Genomic DNA, 21899 nt, shown 5'->3' with positions numbered 1-21899 from the left:
TTATTGAATAATCTACCACAGAAGGTGAGTGTTGTGATTTTAAAATGCTAATCTAACCTACACACAAATATACACAGATTTACGTCTGTCCTACATAAAGTGTTCGAGGTATGTTCTTATATATTTATAATTAAGTTATTAAGTTGGATATGCACATTATATATATATATATATATATATATATATATATATATATATATATATATATATATATATATATATATATATATATATATATATATATATATAATGTCGTACCTAGTAGCCAGAACGCACTTCTCGGCCTACTATGCAAGGACTGATTTGCCTAATAAGCCAAGTTTTCCTGAATTAATATATTTTCTCTAATTTTTTTCTTATGAAATGATAAAGCAACCCATTTCATTATGTATGAGGTCAATTTTTTTTTATTGGAGGTAAAATTAACTTAGATATATGACCGAACCTAACCAACCCTACCTAACCTAACCTAACCTATCTTTATTGGTTAGGTTCGGTTAGGTATCCGAAAAAGTTAGGTTAGGTTAGGTAGTCGAAAAAACATTATTTCATGAAAACTTGGCTTATTAGGCAAATCAGGCCTTGCATAGTAGGCTGAGAAGTGCGTTCTGGCTACTAGGTACGACATATATATATATATATATATATATATATATATATATATATATATATATATATATATATATATATATATAATTTTTATGAAAAACTCTCAACCCCTGAAGGATTCGAACCCAGTGAGCCCGAGTCCAGTGCTGGACCCTGCTAAGTGTAACCACTTAGCCAGCAACTGTCTAGCCTACAGGGTGTGCCTTAGAGAGGGTGTGGTGTACCGTGGGTGGGAGGAGATACAGGCTAAGCGCACCACATCCACTGCACTAAGCCATTGTGTAGCAATATAACCAAACTAATATGCAGCCTTAATATCTAGAAATTCCTGGGAGTTACCAAGTATTACTGTGTGTTAGCTGAGAGAGGATGACAGGAGACATGGAGGAGAGGAAGAGTAGGGACGCTTCTGGTGACATAGCGGCCTTTGTACTGCTTCTAATATTAGTGCCGGCCGGTAGTAACCTCCGTGGATGTGGGGAGAAGTATGAGGCTGGTGAGGTAACCTTCTAATGCTAGGAGTGACGCTCGGGCCCGTGTGTATCATAGGGGATAAGTCGTCATTCTCCGTAACAGGGTGAGGTGGGTAGCAGGCCGTGCACAGAGAGGATATATACACCCTGGGAACTGAACGTCCTCACGGGAGACATCTCCCGTCACGCAGGGTGCAGTCGCACCTCCACAGATCTACAGTATCATCTATTGATACTGGTAATGGCTCAAAAGGGCCTCCACTTACGGGCTATTCATGCCCATGCCACCTTTTGAGTGGCTTAATCTTTATCAATCATCAATCAATGAACGTCCCACTTCTCGCTTTATATACACCCTGAGTTTCCTTTCATCCTGAAGTGTCTTGAGGACTAAAGTGTATCTGTTGGTTGGTAAGCATGTGTCACGGCTTTGAAAACACTGGGAGGGTGATGGGCCATTTAGCCCAGCACCAGGCCCTACTCTACAACCATGCTAGCGGCAAGGATCTCACTGACTCAGCCATTTACAGATAAATCTAAACTCGCGCTGTATGAAATGGCACACCATTTCCAAACCAAAATGGCAAGCTAAATTACGTAAGACAGACAGAAGCTATGTTTAGTTAAAACTGTTGTCGGTTATGTAAGGAAGGTAAGTTATATTTTGGTAGTGATCTGGTATCCAGGTGTGAGCAGAAGCGAGACTTATGAGAGTAATACAGGGAATACCTGTATTACCTGTATACCTGTAATACAGGGAATACCCCCTTCAAAAGGTGTACCCTACTTCTCACTGTATATACTGTACATACACTTGAGAGTATAATTTAGTCCAAGACTTTGTTCAGGACTAAAGTACACTTGTTGGTTGGTTGCTAGACAGGAAAATTAGTCTAATTAGGATACGCGAATAGGCACTTTCAAATTGGTATTAATCTCCGGAAATCGTCACTTGGAGGGGGTGGGGGGGGGGTTGAAAATCTGGATATATGTAAAGCTAAGTTAGGCTTGTCAGGGTGAACAATCCAATGTTCTTCTGTACTAGTTAAGAGGACGTCGGTTAAAATCTGGTATTGTTTGGACGTGGACTTGTGATCCTGGGTTCGATCCCAGGCGCCGGCGAGAAACAATGGGCAGAGTTTCTTTCACCCTATGCCCCTGTTACCTAGCAGTAAAATAGGTACCTGGGTGTTAGTCAGCTGTCACGGGCTGCTTCCTGGGGGTGGAGGCCTGGTCGAGGACCGGGCCGCGGGGACACTAAAGCCCCAAAATCATCTCAAGATAACCTCAAGATAACGTGTGGTCTTAGGCATTAAAATTGTGAAATGTGTTTGATAATGTGAGTAAAGAGAGAGAGAGAGAGACAGGTTGACGTATACCAGCCCGTGAAGCATGTCCCAGTCTTCCTCTTGCTACACATTTCACAAGGTTTAACAATTTAAGTTTTCTTGTCTTGTGTATATGACATCTTGACCTTCGCCTGACCATATGTCTTCACTATCCTGCTCCACTTTGCAGGCGAGGAGTCACAATAACGTGGCTAAAAGTATGTTGACCAGACCACACACTAGAAGGTGAAGGGACGACGACGTTTCGCGCCGTACTGGACCATTCTCAAGTCGATTGTGTCGATTCTCAAGACAATCGACTTGAGAATGGTCCAGGACGGACCGAAACGTCGTCGTCCCTTCACCTTCTAGTGTGTGGGTCTGGTCAACTGCTCCACTTTCTTCAACTTAAGAATGTATTTAGCGGGCATTGAAAGTTTTTTTCATTAAGAAAATCCAGGTGGTAATGTGTGTAGCCAAGAGGTTGTGGCGCCTTGAGTGCCAGCTGGTGATCTTATACTTGTTTACCAACACCTGCTCAAGTGTTGTTTGTATCGCTCCAACTTGTCCTCGTGACTTAGTGGTTGTGAGACGCGTCCTGCACAAAGTCAAGTTACTGAATATGACTTAATGAATCTACTATCATTAATGAGTCTACGAGGGTGGTGTAGTGCATTATCCAGCATGTTCTCGCCAGCGTTCTCTACATCAAGAAAATGTCGTACTAACGTGCCCTAACCTAACCCACCGAGAACCACGAACAGAAAACGGGATATTATGTTAACTTCGCGAGCCGCTACCAATTTCATATACATCAGTTTTAGGCCTTGGGTAAAGTGAACGTCAAAAAGCGACGTGCTATAACATGTTGCAATATCACTGATCGTCTCATTGTACGGGCTCGCCATAGCCCGTGCTACTTGGAACTTTGATTCAGGTAGCGAATCTTTAACAACAACAACAAGCCCAGTCCTTCCTCCTAATAGTATGTCGTATTTGACATATACTTTACCTAACGCCGGAAACTAATGTACACGGAAATGGTAGTGGCTCGCTAATTTGTATAATATCCCGTTTTCTGTTCGTGGGGGCCCTCTGGTTGGTTAGGTTAGGGCACTTTGGTACTGCACTTTCTGGACGTTGGGAACGCCTGCGATAACAGGTTGTGGAGCTCCACGACTGCCGGGGCTTGACCACAGCTCGTTCAACTCTATCATTCTCTGTATGTGTCTCATTCTCTGTATTGTGTCTCATTGTATGTGTTTCAGTCTCTGTATGTGTCTCATTGTATGTGTTTCAGTCTCTGTATGTGTCACATTCTCTGTATGTGTCTCATTGTATGTGTTTCAGTCTCTGTATGTGTCACATTCTCTGTATGTGTCTCATTGTATGTGTTTCAGTCTCTGTATGTGTCACATTCTCTGTATGTGTTTCAGTCTCTGTATGTGTCTCATTCTCTGTGTCTCATTCTCTGTATGTCTCTCATTCTCTGTATGTGTCTCATTCTCTGTATGTGTCTCATTGTATGTGTTTCAGTCTGTATGTGTCACATTCTCTGTATGTGTCTCATTTTATGTGTTTCAGTCTCTATGTGTCACATTCTCTGTATGTGTTTCAGTCTCTGTATGTGTCACATTCTCTGTATGTGTCTCATTCAATGTATGTGTCTCATTCTATGTATGTGTCTCATTCTATGTATGTGTCTCATTCTCTGTATGTGTCTCATCTCTGTATGTGTCTCATTCTCTGTATGTGTCTCATTGTATGTGTTTCAGTCTGTATGTGTCACATTCTCTGTATGTGTCTCATTGTATGTGTTTCAGTCTGTATGTGTCACATTCTCTGTATGTGTCTCATTTTATGTGTTTCAGTCTCTATGTGTCACATTCTCTGTATGTGTTTCAGTCTCTGTATGTGTCACATTCTCTGTATGTGTCACATTCTCTGTATGTGTCTCATTCTCTGTATGTGTCTCATTCTCTGTATGTGTCTCATTCTCTGTATGTGTCTCATTCTCTGTGTGTCTCATTCTCTGTATGTGTCTCATTCTCTGTATGTGTCTCATTCTCTGTATGTGTCTCATTCTCTGTCTGTCTCATTCTCTGTCTGATTCTCTGTATGTGTCTCATTCTCTGTATGTGTCTCTCTGTATGTGTCACATTCTCTGTATGTGTCTCATTATCTGTATGTGTCATTATCTGTATGTGTCTCATTATCTGTATGTGTCTCATTATCTGTATGTGTCTCATTATCTGTATGTGTCTCATTATCTGTATGTGTCTCATTCTCTGTATGTGTCTCATTCTCTGTTTGTGTCACATTCTCTGTATGTGTCACCTTCTCTGTATGTGTCACATTCTCTGTATGTCTCTTATTCTCTGTATGTGTCTCATTCTCTGTATGTCTCTTATTCTCTGTATGTGTCACATTCTCTGTATGTGTCTCCATTATCTGTGTGTTTCAGTCTCTGTATGTGTCTCATTCTCTATATGTGTCTGATTGTATGCGTCTCATTATCTGTATGTGTCACATTCTCTGTATGTGTCTCATTATCTGTATGTGTCCTCATTCTCTGTATGTGTCTCATTCTGTGTTTTTCAGCCTCTGTATGTGTCTCATTCTCTGTATGTGTCTCATTCTCCTGCACGTGTCTCATTCTCTGCACGTGTCTCATTCTCTGCACGTGTCTCATTCTCTGCACGTGTCTCATTCTCTGCACGTGTCTCATTCTCTGCACGTGTCTCATTCTCTGCACGCGTCTCATTCTCTGCACGTGTCTCATTCTCATTCTCATTACTCATTATAAACTCAAGTTAGCTCAAATTCAAGTAGCTCAAGTTTATTATTATTATTCATTCACTGTAATATAGTTGCTGCTCACGTAATTGTTGCTGCGTGGAATACGTTTGATCAGTTGATTTGCAGAGAGAGAAAGGCTTGACTGGGATCCTATACAAAAAAAGTCAATTTGGTCATAACTCTAAAGAAAATGTTACGTATTTAGACAACACGAAGAATATGCTACGGTTGAGATGGGGGTAAGTCTTCAAGCAGTCACACAGCCGGGATGTGAATGATTGCACCCATCAGAAAAGCCTCATCTCACGCTAGGCTAAGTAGAGATACTTGAAACTTGCCGCACGTACTAGGAAACACGCCCACACACACACACACACACACACACACACACACACACACACACACACACACACATACACAGACACACACACACACACACACCACACACACACAGGAGTCATAGACCTGCCTGCTATCATTCCATCACGCATTGTCCCTGATATGTTCAGATTTGCAATATTATTTTATAAGGATTATTGCATAGGATGGCCAATGGCTGAGGTGGTGGTGTCGCAGGCAGTTTGGGCGAGACTCCGCCGCTGGCTGTATTTAATGTACAACTGACTAACTTAGGAAAATATAATGTTTGGAGTCGGCCGGTGGAATCGAACCCGCGTCCCAGGTTACCCCAGACGCACTCATCACCCATTGACTGTATTAAGTTTATATTCAAATGTAAGCAAAAAAAAACTATTCCACATATTAAATGAAATGAAAGTAACGATGTTTGGGCCTGTCATAGGCTCATTGTGTGGACTATGGCTGCAGTCGCCTCATTGTGACATTCTCTGCCTATTGAAATTGAAATAAGTTTATTGATGTAAAATACACACAAAGGGATGAGGTAACTCAAGCTATTCTCACCCCGTTCAGTACATCGTGTTAATACATGCATATATACACATCACAAACAATAAACATTACTAAACATTCTGAAATCTCTACCTATTCGCAACATGTTGTTGTAGGAGATGAGACGCGAGCGAGCGGATACCAGGAGTAAACAGACTTGAGCTGAACAATAACTAGGCTATAGCAGACTAGCGGCGCTCCACCTACCCATGGGTATGATGCTATGTCCTGTAAACCCGCTCATTACCCGTCTCCTGACTTTACGGTATGATCAGCGAGTGCAGGAGGCTGTGGAGTGGGAAGAGAGGTTTGGCGTACAGGTGAGTATAGTGCAGGGGCGTACCTGGTAGTGTGGGCGTGGTGTGGGCGGGGAGGCGGGGCACCAGCCGCGCGCTGCCTCCACAACTGATGGCAACTGGCCCGGCACTGAGCTCTGTCTGGCATTGTGCCATGGTTTTGCCCTCCCTATCCCTCCCTCCCCACCCCTCCTTAATTCTCAACCTCCTTCCCTCCCATTCCAAATTCCATCCATCCCGCCATTATCTTCACCGTCCCTTCCCCATTGTTGTTGTCTTAGATCTAGCTACTCAGAACGAAATATTCATGTAGCACGGGCTATGGTGACCCCGTAACCCTTCCCCATCTCTACCCTGCCTCTTATATACTCACCTTCTCACTTATATCCACCATACCTCGATCTCGCAACTACTTGGTCACTAAGACCAAATCAAAGCGGCAATGTTGGTAAGCGAGAATGTGGCTGTTATATATACAGATTTTTCACAAACTTTTCACATCTGAGACTATAGAGTGATCATGAAATGGAGGGTAGGGGAATAAAAGGTACTGCCTAATTGTGCTTGAGGGGGATTGGATTGTCCGGTCTCACACCTGTCGAGCAGCTGGAGTACAGGTTCTTGGACCTATTGGGCTCTATCATATATATATTTGCAAATGTAGACTCCACTCACACTTTTAAGATATATACAAGAGTTGTTACATTCTTGTAGAGCCACTAGTACGCGTAGCGTTTCGGGCAGGTCCCTGGAATACGATCCCCGCCGCGAAGAATCGTTGTTACAACCAAGTACACATTTTACTGTTGAGTTAAACAGAGGCTACAGTTAAGGATTTGCGCCCAGTAAATCCTCCCCGGCCAGGATACGAACCCATGACAAAGCTTGACATTTGACCATGACACTTGACCCCCATTGGTGCTAACTCTCTGCTTCCTATCCTTCAACTTGACGCCTATCCAGTTGAGAACTTACCCAGCGACCCACCTTCGACCTCAGGCCTCCAGATCATCCTCTCGTTGTGTACTGGGAGAGTGTCAGATCAAGATAGACATCATAATTGCTATTTGCTGTCAACTGCCTTGAATACACTTGTGTAGGGCACTTGATTTATAAGACAAATCTGCCTTGCAAAAAGCACTGCTGGGAGAGTACTTAGGTACTGCACCTCTCGAGGACTGTTGTGTAAGGTGAAGCCCGTGGCGACGTCACCTGATGTTGAGATGAAGAGCACACAGGGTTGGCATACATGGAGTCAAATGCCAGTGGAACGCGTAGTGAGTTCTGACCAAGGACCTGTTGGATTGGCTAATTCTGACTGTGAATAATGTTGGTGTTATCATTACTTGGGTTCTTAAGCTAAGAAATCAGTGAATAGATGTTCTAAATAAGTCAAATAGTACACGAGATGTGATTGGAAGGGCAAACATGCCACTGAGCTTACTTCAAATACAAATATTACAATAATCGCCCAACATAACCTATCTTACCTGACATACGGCTAACTATAACTAGAACTTTAATATATATTAATATTAATTTAGCCTTTTTTAATTTAGTCTATGAGAACAAACTTGCTTCTAATATACAATACGTAAATATTGACAAATCCGTCTAGGGGGCAGCCGCTGCTTTAACGAGCCTAGCCTCATTAAAAAGAGCGTTGCTTGAAGGATCCTCTACAGGCCACCTGCCTCTTTATGAAAACTACATGATATTGTGGCAATCAAGTCGACACAATATTTCCTCACTCCCTTTAAGAATGATAGTAACTACAGCCACTATGGTTGAATATACAGTGTGTGGACTCTACCCATTCAGATGCAGGCGATGAGTCACAATAACGTGGCTGAAGTATGTTGACCAGACCACACACTAGAAGGTGAAGGGACGACGACGTTTCGCTCCGTCCTGGACCATTCTCAAGTCGATTGTCTTGACAATCGACTTGAGAATGGTCCAGGACGGACCGAAACGTCGTCGTCCCTTCAATTTCGAGTGTGTGGTCTGGTCAACAATTTACCCATTCATTTTGTATTTACAAAGTGCATGCCAAAAAAGTGGAAACTAAACTTAACCTGTCTTAAGCCTAACTTAACAGTCCTAGGTCAATCCAAACACCATCTTATTCCTGATTTAGTATTTATAATAATTCATTGTGTTTGGGGGAGAGGCAGCCAGCGTGTATTCACACACGTCAGGCGTATAACGAGATCGAATTATTGACCCCCGCCCAGGATGCAACCCCACAACAAGCTCACTAACTCCTGAGTACCTACTTACTGCTAGGTGAACAGAGGCATTAGGTGATAGGAAATGCGCCCAACCATTTCTGTCCCGCCTGGGATTTCGAACCTGGAATTCTCGATTGTGTGTTTAGAACGAACCCGACTGTACCACCGGGACCCCATTTTATGTGTGCAATACTTTTTTTATACAATAGTTCTTACATTCTTACTAGGGATCCGGTCGGCCGATCGGACAGCACGCTGGACTTGTGATCCTGTGGGTCTGGGTTCGATCCCAGGCGCCGGCGAGAAACAATGGGCAGAGTTTCTTTCACCCTATGCCCCTGTTACCTAGCAGGAAAATAGGTAGCTGGGTGTTAGTCAGCTGTCACGGGCTGCTTCCTGGGGGTGGAGGCCTGGTCGAAGACCGGGCCGCGGGGACACTAAAAGCCCCGAAATCATCTCAAGATAACCTTGTACAATCATTTCTACAACTAGCCTAGAGAAGTTTAGATTTGCTTGTTTTCTTATTTCTTGTGCCCTCTTCATATACAAAATTAGTAGTTGAATTTTAAGGGTCTCGGTAGTACAATTGGGTTCGTTTTCATTTCACAACTTGGAATCCGGACTAGGGCAGAAATGGTTGGGCATGTTTCCGTTCGCCTAGTGCATCTGCTCATCTAACAGTAAATTGGTATTCGGGAGTTAGTAAACTGTTATGGAGTTACATCCTGGTGACGGTCACTAGTTCGACCTTAGGGGGGGGACCTTGACATAAGCCTTACTTATATACATACACAGGCTGTCTGTGTCCCGACAAAATGAATTAGTGTTATCGAATTATATGAGTATACCATAAAACTGTGGTTTTCTCTCGTAAGCTTTTTCATGGGTAACTATGGTAATAGTTTTATTTACGCAAGCTAGTTTCCCATTATGAATTTACCTGAGGGCCATTATTTCTCTTGGCCTAGTGCCTCGACAAGGACAGGAAGCCAGCTGGTATTTTGAATTTAGCGGTAATTTCCAGCCATAAACAACTACTGGAGTGTCTTACTTATATACATACACTTATATGTCACTTACACTTATATGTGTCTTACTATATACATACATATAGTTAAGCGATTGCTTAACTATAGTTAAGGGGAGTAGCCATATATGTTAGGGACAATTTGAAAAGTAGTCTCAAAGAGGGGAATCAAAACTGAGCCACACACAGAAACTATTTGGATAGAATTATACGAAAAAGCAATATTATTATAATAGGAGTTATATATAGGCCACCAAATTTAGACAGAATGGAAGCAAAGCATCTATGGGTTGAAATATCTAGGGCATCTAGATCTAACAGTATTTATGTCATGGGTGACTTTAATTTTAGTGGAATAAACTGGTTGAACAAAACAGGAAATAGTGAAGCAGAAGATTTTCTAGAATTAATTGACGATTGCATTCTTACGCAACACATTAAGGAACCAACACGGGAAAATAATATTTTAGATTTAGTGTTAACTAACAGGGAAACGCAAATTAATGACATCGAAATAGGGAGTGAGCTAGGGAACAGTGATCACAAAGAAATCAGATTTAGCATAGAATGGAATATACCAGTAGGAGAAAATTCTGTTAAAGTGCCAGATTTTCGAAAAGCTGATTTTAATAGCCTTAGAAATTTTTTGGGTCAAATTGATTGGAAAGTCTTGGGTATGGGGTGGGGGCCGGTCTTGGAGCGAGACATGAACCAGCGATAGGTGACGTAAATGGGGGATTTCGATGTGGATTCAATATATAACTTATTTAAGAATATTCTAAACAAAGCACAGGAACGTAGTATACCATACAAATTGAATAGATCGAATACCAATGACCCAAAGTGGATACCAAAGAATTGAAGAACCTTATAGGTAAAAAGAGAGCTTGGTACAAAAGGAATAAAAATGGGGAGGTCACTTTAGAACAGGAATTCGTACAACTGGTTAGAAATGTTAAAAAAGAGATAAGGAAAGCAAAAAAACTATGAAGTTCGCATAGCAGGCAAGCAAAGACAATCCTAAAGGGTTTTTTTCAGTTATATCGTACTAAGACTAGGGAAAGGATAGGTCCATTAAAAACTGAGTCAGGTCAAATAACAGATAGTGATGAAGAGATGAGTAGTATTTTTAATAAATATTTTGTATCTGTATTTACTAAAGAGGAACTTAACAATATGCCTTCAGCCGAACAAGTCTATGTGGGTGGGTGTCATGTTCACAGAAAATGGTACCATCCGTTTTCTATGTGCGGCGGCTGAGACGCCAGGAGAGAAGGTAAACAATAGAGCGTACAGGACGCCCGCCAAGCTTGGTAGCTACTAGTCATGTAATCATATTAAGTATTAAAGTCAGTAACCAAGCAATGACTTTACATCACCCTACAACCAAGACTTCCTCAGTAACACACAAACACCACATTGGCGACGAGGATGAACTGTGAACGCAGGTATTTGTTCAGTTTCAAACACAAGGGAGAAGCATGCTGCCTGGAGGAGGAAGAGAAGCTGTGAGCGCCATACCCGATGCTGTATGCTAACCGATGCTGTATGCTAACCAATGCTGTGTGCTAAACGATGCTGTGTGCTAACCAATGCTGTGTGCTACCCAAGCTGTGTGCTACCCAAGCTGTGCTGAAGAACTGTGTACTGAGGAATCTGCCGACGTTGTGTACGAAACGACGCTTTGATGTGTACAAAAACCTGATGTTTTGGTTACGAAACGACGCTTCGTGCTACAAAATTCATCACACTGAACTGACTGCTGTACAACGCTGTACCAACTGCTGCACCAACTGCTGTACCCAACTGCTTGTGCTGCTGCTGTGAGTAGGAACAACACATGTACACAAGGGCTAGGTAAGAAGTCAGTTGCTGCTATATTGTGCACTGTTGTGAACTTTTGCATTAAAATGCTTGTGTGCTTTGCAAAATTAAAGTAATTACAGTGAATTCTTGACTAACATATACAGTGCAGTAAGTGTTTAATATTCTGAGGAACATTTAAGTGATAAGTTACATTTATTCAGTAAAAATGGCAAATATACCTCAGTTTCCTGCATTTGATCCTGACTGTGACCAGACAAACCTGTCACAGAGGTGGGTCAAATGGCTTAAAAAAGTTTGAAAATTTGTTGATAGTTTCTGACATCAAAAGTGCTGAAAGAAAGCGTGCCTTTCTACTTCATTATGCAGGTGATAGAGTTTGTGACATCTTTGACACACTGAAAGACACTGGTGGTGCCAAAGATTATGACACTGCCAAAGCCAAACTAACAGAGCATTTCAAACCAAGGCAAAATACTGCAATGGAAATTATGCATTTCAGGAGAGCAAAACAACTCTCTAATGAAACTGTGGATCAATACCACACACGTCTGCAGGGTTTAGCAGCCCATTGTGAGTTTGCTGATGTTGACAAAGAAATCAAACAGCAAATAATTGAAACATGCACATCTACACGTCTCCGTCGAAGAGCTCTAGAACTTGATGATGAAAGTTCTCTTACCAAGATACTGGATATTGCTCGCTCGAATGGAAGATGCTGCACGTGATGCTCGTGTCATGGAGTGCAGTGCCAATAACGGTTTTCTGCCACTGTTACTAACAGTGATGAGGTATGTAAAGTTCAGGGAGGACATCGTAATCAAGAAGATATCATGCCAAACCTAACAGTAAATTTAGCCGAGAACCACGCCACAACTGGGGTCAAGGAACAAGGCTCAAGCAGTCACAACGACCCACATCAGAGGGTTGTCAACAATAAATGTTACAATTGTGGAGGAGACTACCCACACCAAGATAATGTTTGTCCTGCTCAAGGTAAGAAGTGCTATGAGTGTGGAAAACTGGGTCATTTTGGTGCTATGTGTCGTTCCGCACTAAAAGAAACTACAGTTAGTGAATAAAAGCACTGTACGAGGATCAGGTCATAGGGGTCAAGGTGGTAAACACAATATTGCACCTCATATCCAGAATGTTAATAATATACAAGACAACATTTCATTACAACCAGTCTCAGATGACAGTGAATGTGATTATACTTATGGAGTACAAGCAATCACAGAATGGAATGATCTTCCAAACAACCCAGAGACATGTGTATACATTGCTGGTATTTGTCTCAAGGTTCTCATTGACACTGGATCAAACATTGATACCATTGCTGAGTGCCACTATGAAAAATTTAGAAAACAGTTCCCAAAGCTAGAAAAATACAATGGTAAAGCCACTGCCTATGCTTCGAAGTTAGCCTTGCCAGTGATTGGAACTTTAACTGCAGAGATTAAGTCAAGAATGCAATGCTCATTACTACATTCCATGTTAGGAATGCAAAGGAGTCTTTACTCAGTTACAAGACTTCAACCAAATTGGGGCTACTTCAGCTTTCTAATGCTGTAGCAGTGGAATCTGCAAACAATGTTGATGGTATTGTTGCTGAATTCTCTGATCGATTTAAATCCATAGGTTGTTATACTGATAGCAAAGTACATCTGCATATCAACCCAGATGTAATTCCAGTTGCCCAACCACATCGCCGACAACCATTCCATACTCGCAAGAAAGTCGATGCCGAACTGGATAGGCTGATAGAACTAGATATCATTGAACCAGTAACAGGCCCAACACCATGGGTAAGCCCAATTGTCACTCCACCAAAGCCGAAGAATCCAGATGAGATACGCATTTGTGTGGACATGCGTGTTCCCAACAAGGCAATAATGCGTGAACGCCATCCTACACCCACTGTAGATGATATGATCTACCGCTTGAATGGTGCAACTGTATTCAGCAAGTTAGATTTAAACAAGGGCTATCATCAGCTTGAACTTGATGATGAGAGTCGCTTCATCACAACGTTTACGACACATCGAGGTCTGTATAGGTACAAGCGCCTGAGTTTTGGTATTAACAGTGCTGCCGAGGTATTCCAGCACATCATCAGCCAGGTATTGCAAGACATACCTAATGCTGACAACATGTCTGATGACATCATTGTTTATGGCCGTACCCAAGCTGAACACGACAAAGCTCTTCGTGCAACATTGCAACGCTTACGAGAAAAGAATTTGACTAATTGGTTAGGCTAATTAGGCTTAATAGGCTAAGAAGGCTAATTGGTCGATAGTTAGACGCAAGTGATCTATCTCCTTTCTTAAAAACTGGTATCACATTAGCAACTTTCCAAAACTCTGGCACTCTGCCTGTCTCTATTGATTTATTAAATATGGTTGACAGTGGGTCACAAAGCTCCTCTTTGCATTCTTTAAGCACCCTGGCAAACACTTCATCCGGCCCTGGGGATTTGTTTGGTTTGAGTTTTACTATTTGTTTAAGAACATCCTCCCTGGTAACTGCTAAACTCGTCAACCTGTCCTCGTCCCCACCCACATAGACTTGTTCGGCTGAAGGCATATTGTTAAGTTCCTCTTTAGTAAATACAGATACAAAATATTTATTAAAATACTACTCATCTCTTCATCACTATCTGTTATTTGACCTGTCTCAGTTTTTAAATGGACCTATCCTTTCCCTAGTCTTGTACGATATAACTGAAAAAACCCTTTAGGATTTGTCTTTGCTTGCCCTGCTATGCGAACTTCATAGTTTCTTTTTGCTTTCCTTATCTCTTTTTAACATTTCTAACCAGTTGTACGAATTCCTGTTCTAAAGTGACCTCCCCATTTTAATCCTTTTGTACCAAGCTCTCTTTTTACCTATAAGGTTCTTCAAATTCTTGTTATCCACTTTGGGTCATTAGTATTCGATCTATTCAATTTGTATGGTATACTACGTTCTTGTGCTTTGTTTAGAATATTCTTAAATAAGTTATATATTGAAATCCACATCGAAATCCCCATTTAAGTCACCTATCGCTGGGTTCATGTCTCGCTCCAAGACCGGCCCCCAACCCCATACCCAAGACTTTCCAATCAATTTGACCCAAAAATTTCTTAGGCTATTAAAATCAGCTTTGCGAAAATCTGCACTTTAACAGAATTTTCTCCTACTGGGTCTATTCCATTCATATGCTAAATCTGATTTCTTTGTGATCACTGCTCCCTAGCTCACTCCCTATTTCGATGTCATTAATTTGCGTTTCCCTGTTAGTTAACACTAAATCTTAAAAATATTATTTTCCCGTGTTGGTTCCTTAATGTGTTGCGTAAGAAAGCAATCGTCAATTAATTCTAGAAAAATCTTCTGCTTCACTATTCCCTGTTTTGTTCAACCAGTTTATTCCGCTAAAATTAAAGTCACCCATGACATAAATACTGTTAGATCTAGATGCTCTAGATATTTCATCCCATAGATGCTTTGCTTCCATTCTGTCTAAATTTGGTGGCCTATATATTACTCCTATTATAATATTATTAGCTTTTTCGTTTAATTCAATCCAAATAGTTTCTGTGTGTGGCTCTGTTTTGATTCCCTCTTTGAGACTACATTTCAAATTGTCCCTAACATATATGGCTACTCCACCTCCTCGTCTAATATATCTGGGTGAAATAGTTTAAATCCATATATTGATATTCAGCTAATAGTTCTCTATTTTCTACGTTCATCCACATTTCGGTAAGTGCAATAATATCTATTCTTTCTGTGCAGACAAGAGCATTTAATTCGTTAATTTTATTTCTTAGACTTCTACTGTTAGTGTAATATACCCTAAGTGAATTGTTATTTTGCGGACCTTCTCTTTCCCTGATCGTTTTGCCAATTCCTTTCTCCCACAAACACATACTTTTATTACCTCCTTCCTCCAAATCAATTCCCATACCTCTATCTACTAACAGTTTAAACCCAAACAAACACCTCTAACCACTTCTTCTAACGAGTTCCCAACAGCAACAACCCCAGCTCTCGATAGATGCACCCCATCACGAGCATACATTTCATTTCTTCCATAGAAGTGTTCCCAGTTGTCTATGAAAGATATTGCCATTTGATTTGCAATATCTTTCCAGCCGGCAATTGACACCAAGTGCCCTCGATATCCATTCATTTCCCACTCCCTTTCTTGGAAGAATGCCACATATGATCGGGATTCCTCCCTTGCTCCTAACTAACTTCTATGGCTGTTTTATACCTCTGAATCAGTTCCTCACTCCTAACTCGACCAACATCATTTCCTCCCACGCTAATGCAAATAATGGGATTGTTCCCATTACCAGCCATAATATCATTCATGTTGTTTATAATATCACCAATGCCAGCTCCGGGATAGCAAACCCTTAACCTGTTCCCCCTATCTCTAGCACAAAACGTTCTATCCAAAATACCTTATCTGGGAATCTCCCACAACTAATGTTTGCTTAGGTACTTCCTTTACTTTCTGAGGGGCCTGCGCTTCCTTTCTCTTCGTTGCTTTCCCTTTTGCGCGATCCAAATCATTGTAACTCATCATCTATCTATGTACTTTTCCCTGAATAAAAAATTTGAATTTTTTAATTTGAGGGCATCCGATCCTCCTAAGGTTTCTTAACGTCGTACTAAAGTGCCTTATCCTAACCTACCAGAGGACCCAAAATGTGAAAATAGGACAGTATGTCAATTCCGTGAGCCGCTACTATTTTCTAGTGCGACAATTTTGGTCTTAAGTAGATTGTACGTGAAAATGCGACGCTCTGTTAGGAGGACGGGTTGCCTAGGGAGGGTCAATAGTTATAATAATAATAATAATAATAATAATCTTTATTTAGGTAAGGTACATACATAAAGAGATTTACAAAGTTTGTTGGCTTTATAGATAGAGCTAGTACATACAATTTATTTATTTATTTTTTTATTTTTATTTATTTATCTATTATTTATTTATATACAAGAAGGTACATTGGGTTTGTGAGAATACATAGCATAGTACAGTATTGACACTCTTGTAAAGCCACTAGTACGCGCAGCGTTTCGGGCAGAATTCGGGCAAAGTTCGATGGGTGGCTTCGAAATAAGCCTAACATGTATATATATTACAATGGCTGCTTGTCCCCCAACACAATGAATAATCAAAATGAATTTATTTAGTTTGAATATTATAAATTTTGTATTTACACAATTCTCGTTGTCGGAGACAGGAAGCCTGTGTGTGTGTAGATATATAGCTATTGAGTTTGTAATCTAAGTCCCTGCAGGTCGAACTGCTGACCTCGCAAGATGCAGTCCCTCAACAGTTGTCCAATTCCTGGGTAGTTGTAGTTATTTACTGCCTGGTGAACAGATGCATTAGGTGAAAGGAAACGTGCTCCAAAATTTATCTTGGCCAGAGATCAAACCGGACAATACAATTGCACCAGAGGTGGTACCCCTCTTTATATATATATATATATATATATATATATATATATATATATATATATATATATATATATATATATATATATATATATATATATATATATAATATATCGACAACAGAAGGCGTGACATCAGTGAGGCCCTACACATTAAAAAGCCAAGATCAGCAATTAACAACCAGTTAACACATAATTACATTCTACCACTTGAAGACCCTGAACCAACATAGAGATAGTAGAAGCAAGAACATAAGCTGTTAATGTTGCTTCATGTAATAGCCTATTAATATACATTGTTTTATCAGCGTGTTCATCTCAATCACGTCCTGTACCACTTTACCCCAAGCGAATAAAAACCTTTGCAAATACGTGGTAAATTTTGTCTTTGAAAATGTAAGGAGTGCTTTGTGAAACATCCCTAGGCATCAGACCATAATAATGTGTGAAAATGAACTTGGAGAGTTAATTTTTCAATTTCCCTCGACAGTGAAGAAAATATAAGAAATATTGAGAAGGTTCGTGTAGAATCATTAATCGGTCATATTCAACAACGAATGTCTACAAGAAAGACTGCTACCGAAATATACTAATATTAGAACGCACGACCCAACATCAAGAAACCAAGCTTTAACGTTAAATTATCGTCAAGATCTGATTCGAAATCAGATACACAAAGCAGAAAATGAGATTAACGATAGTAAGATGCAACTACTTCATGCTACAGACTAATGGAAGCACACCAACATCGACGAAGACCTCAGTTCCCGAATCGACCAAAACTTCGACGATCTTGAAGATCGACATCGCCACAGCACCGAAACCAGGATAATAACAAAGTGACATTATTCAGAGGACCTATGGCGATTCCTCGACCTAGAGATGCCTTCTTAAACCTTACTGCAATCAACTTCACTGAGGACCAAATCACTTTCTTAAATCTGGGAATAAACTGTCACGTTATGTCCAGACCGAGTGAGATGGCCCGGAAAGTGGAGTTGGAGATCCTATTGGACGACATATTCGACCTCGAGACGCAAAGAAGGTTACCACTAAAGACACCTTGCAAGCGGAACTTATTGCAGGAGGAGGAAAGATTCGAGGTATCTACAGAAGCACCATACTGTGCCCCAAGCTCAAAGCGGCAGCTAAGAACCCTCGTGAGAATAAGAAGATAGTCGTCAGGAGAGGTGACAAGTCGCCATCCTGACGACCCATTGGAACCATCTTCTTCCAGGCAATGGACTCTGAGTATGGTGTAGTGGGTATAAGTGCGTACCTGCTATCTTGATGGCCAGGGTTCAAGTCCCCTGGTGGGTGGGTGTGCCTAAAGTTTCTATACTTCTAACTTGCGTGTTTGAACAAGTGTGTGCATTAAGCATGGACTACGAGTTCTCCCACATAACAGGGCTTGATAGAAAACGTCAATGATCCCTCACTCTACCATTGCCTTTTATTTATTTATTTATTTATTTATTTATTTATTATTTATTTATTTATTTATTTATTTATTTATTTATATATATACAAGAAGGTACATTGGGTTTGTGAGAATACATTGGATAGTACAGTATTTACATTCTTGTAAAGCCACTAGTACGCGCAGCGTTTCGGGCAGGTCCTTAATCTAGCAGATAATTTTAAGTAGGTAATTTCAATCAGAATTGATAAATGATAAAGATACATTGCAAGAGAAAAATGAGATGAGAGAGATAAGTAAGTATATTAAAGCACATTGTTATATTAAGCTCTAATTGATTATATTGACAGCTTGATTAGTAATGTAAATAAGGTTAATAGACACCATACAGCAGATTGACAGCACATATAAGACAGCAATGATCACAATGGTAAAGATGTTCAGATTGGGTACATAAAGATTGGGAGACTGGGTAGCAAAAGATACAGATAAACAAGATTTATAAACACCATACAACAGATTGGCAGCACATATAAGAAAACAGCAGTGATCACAATGGTAAAGATGTTCAAATTGGGAACATAAAGGTTGGGAGATTGGGTAGCAATTGATACAGTGCAATTTTAAGGCAAAAAGTGAAAAACTATGAAGATGAAATTAGGTATTTTTTAGTATTGATTTTGAATGATGTAAAAGTTGGACAGCTTTTCAATTCAATAGGGAGTGAGTTCCATAAACTGGGTCCCTTTATTTGCATAGAGTGTTTACACAGATTAGTTTAACTCTGGGGATATCAAAGATATATTTATTTCTGGTGTGGTGATAATGGGTCCTATTACATCTGTCCAGGAAGAGTTTCAGACAAGGATTTGCATTTAAGAACAGGGTTTTGTAAATGTAGTTGACACAAGAGAATTTGTGGAGTGAGATTATGTTTAGCATGTTTAGGGAGTTAAACAAGGGGGCTGTGTGTTATCTGAAAGCAGAATTTGATATTATTCTGATAGCACATTTTTGCTGGGTGATGATGGACTTGAGGTGGTTTGCAGTGGTTGAACCCCATGCACAGATACCATAGTTGAGATAGGGATAGATTAGTGCATAATATAGAGAAATGAGAGCAGAGTTAGGAACATAATATCTGATTTTGGAGAGTATACCAACTGTTTTAGAGACTTTCTTAGTTATGTGTTGTATGTGGGTACTGAAGTTGAGTCTCTTGTCTAGGAATATGCCAAGAAACTTTCCATCATTTTTATTGCTAATGTTTACATTGTCAATCTGAAGCTGAATTGCATTTGTAGATTTGCTTCCGAATAGGATGTAGTAGGTCTTTTCTATGTTAAGTGTTAGTTTGTTGATTGACATCCATAAGTGGACTTTTTTTAGTTCATTATTAACAACACCATTTAGTGTATGTGGGTTGGGGTTGGAGTAGATGAGGGTAGTATCATCAGCAAACAAAATAGGTTTCAGAATGTTAGAGACATTAGGCAGATCATTAATGTATATAAGAAAAGAAGAGGTCCCAAGATGCTGCCCTGTGGCACTCCAACGGTTAATAGAATGGGAGAGATTATATTATTGATGGCTACACATTGGTGTCTATCACTAAGATAGATTGGATATAGTCCAGTGCATGGCCTCGGATTCCATAATGATGGAGTTTACTTAAGAGGTAATCGTGATTAACAGTATCAAAGGCCTTTCTCAGGTCAATGAAGAGTCCAATTGGAAACTCATTTTTGTCAAGGGCTGAGTAAATTATATCAAGGAGACTAATAATTGCATCGTTGGTACTCTTTTTGAGAGCGGAATCCAAATTGACAGGGGCTAAGAATGTCGAATTTTACGAGATAGGAGTAGAGAGTAGAGAGAAGATGGGTTGAAGAAGATGGATTGTCTGGGAGAAGATGGGTTTTCTGGGAGTGAAATACCCCAGAATTCCCACTTCTTTAAGGGCTCTGAGTATGGTGTAGTGGGTATAAGTGTGTACCTGCCATCTTGATGGCCAGGGTTTAAGTTCTCTCTCTCTCTCTCTCTCCTCTCCTCTCTCTCCTCTCTCTCTCTCATATATATATATATATATATATATATATATATATATATATATATATATATATATATATATATATATATATAGGGGGGTACCACCACTGGTGTAATTATAGGGACCCACAGCCTCAGAGAAGGGAACACAGAGCACTCAGGGAAAAACTTGACATTTAACTCTGAATACGAAAGAGTGTTCACTTCTCCTACCACCCCCTTTTTTTTTTTATTATGATGTACACTTTATTATGCAAGGTTATACAGTTACATATCTGATTTATACAAAAAATGAACATTAAGAGGACACAAGAAAAAGTTCGCTTCCTAGAGGCTGTAGATTTCCTCGAACTCCTCCGACGCCGGGCAGGAACCGAGGATGCAGCGGGCATTTCCCCTCTGGATCGCGACACTGAGGCGCTGAAAGAGAAAACTTGCTGCTCTAGGGTCTCTTGTGGTGTCAATGAGCTTGGAACCAAGATCCTTAAGAAACCTTCTTGCACTCTCACCCCATGGGCCTAGGGTCTCAGACCCTATTGGAACGAAGTTGTACCTTTGATCTAATTGCCTGTACTTGACTGACTTTTGTTTTTCTCTGTGTGTCGCTGCGGCTCCCTGCCGTGCCGGCAGAGAGGGTGATGTATGTCGTTGCCAGGGTGGATACGCAAGTATAGTCCCATGCTAACTGCCTGCCACCCTTCCACTGGCGCAGTGTGATTCCGTCCTGGTCGGCCGGCAAAGCTAACAGAGTCACGGTTCAGTAGGTTGCGGGGCTCTCTCTCCGCTGGACACTGAGCAGAGGCAAGGCTTCTTTAATGATGTCGTTGACTTCGTCGTGTCCTAGTGTGCCAACCACCCGATTTTCCACAGTGCAGGCCATGCAATCCATATTCGTCAGCATCTGCCTCGCCGCAAATACACCTGTGAACAGTGTGGATAGGGGCAGCAAGGCGGAGAGCGACTGCAATACGGAGCTCCTGCGGATCAAGACGTGTGCCTGTCGCAGACATAGGGACTGCCAGAAGGAAGTCCCCTGCATGGGGAGCCTGCACAGCTGTGAGGCGTGCACGATCACTGGGGGTTGTTGCTGCCTCCAGCAAAGCTGTGGCTTCTTTGTCTACAATGGGGCTGTCCCAACTGGATTGTTTCTTGGCTTTCGGCATGGCGCTGGTCTGAGTGCTGGGTCTGTCATGGCACCCCATTTCGTGTCACATTCCGTGTAGTGGGGGTCCTGTATCCCCGCTACATCACTCAGGGTGTCAGGTAGAATTTCCTTAACCAGGTCATCTGATGCTGAGGAGGAAGACAGGAAGGCTGGGACTGCAATTTGGGTGGCGGTGCGGACACCCAAGCCACCGAGCCTGACAGGAAGAGTGGCTTGTTTCCACTGGCATTCGTTGAGAGAGAGGTTAACAACTTTTTCCAGCATGGTCTTCAGTAGGAGGTCATACTCGTCAAGCTTTGGG

At 41.1% G+C, this 21899-nt stretch overlaps 3 protein-coding genes across 3 annotated transcripts in view; 1 reads left to right on the top strand and 2 right to left on the bottom strand.

Annotated features, from left to right (window-relative positions):
- Window positions 1–6549, bottom strand: part of LOC123762738 (uncharacterized) — a 195043-nt gene extending 188494 nt beyond the window's left edge. The window contains exon 1 of the mRNA XM_069332261.1: window positions 6465–6549. The gene's annotated coding sequence lies outside the window, so the exon portion shown is untranslated. The remainder of the gene's footprint in view (window positions 1–6464) is intronic.
- Window positions 1–21899, top strand: part of LOC123762740 (leucine-rich melanocyte differentiation-associated protein) — a 292506-nt gene that overhangs the window by 167790 nt on the left and 102817 nt on the right. The gene's annotated exons all lie outside the window — the stretch shown is intronic.
- On the bottom strand, window positions 4589–5211 carry LOC138369080 (tripartite motif-containing protein 44-like). Its single transcript, XM_069332012.1, has 2 exons — window positions 5058–5211; window positions 4589–4824 (listed from the first exon to the last, which is right to left on the bottom strand). Exons 1-2 carry the CDS (start codon window positions 5209–5211, stop codon window positions 4589–4591), a joined length of 390 nt encoding a protein of 129 aa, XP_069188113.1.

The sequence above is a fragment of the Procambarus clarkii genome, chromosome 27 (genome assembly GCF_040958095.1).
Source record: "Procambarus clarkii isolate CNS0578487 chromosome 27, FALCON_Pclarkii_2.0, whole genome shotgun sequence".
NCBI lineage: Eukaryota > Metazoa > Arthropoda > Malacostraca > Decapoda > Cambaridae > Procambarus > Procambarus clarkii.
The sequence above is the reverse complement of the archived record's forward strand: the minus strand, read 5'-3'. Positions and strand labels throughout refer to the sequence as shown.

Excerpts from the sequence above, each read along its gene's own strand:
- LOC138369080 (XM_069332012.1), bottom strand. The coding sequence starts at position 5,211 with ATGAGTAATGAGAATGAGAATGAGACACGTGCAGAGAATGAGACGCGT. Across the intron at positions 4,825-5,057 it reads ACGTGCAGAGAATGAGACAC|AGAATAAGAGACATACAGAG; the intron begins GTGCAGGAGAAT and ends TGACACATACAG.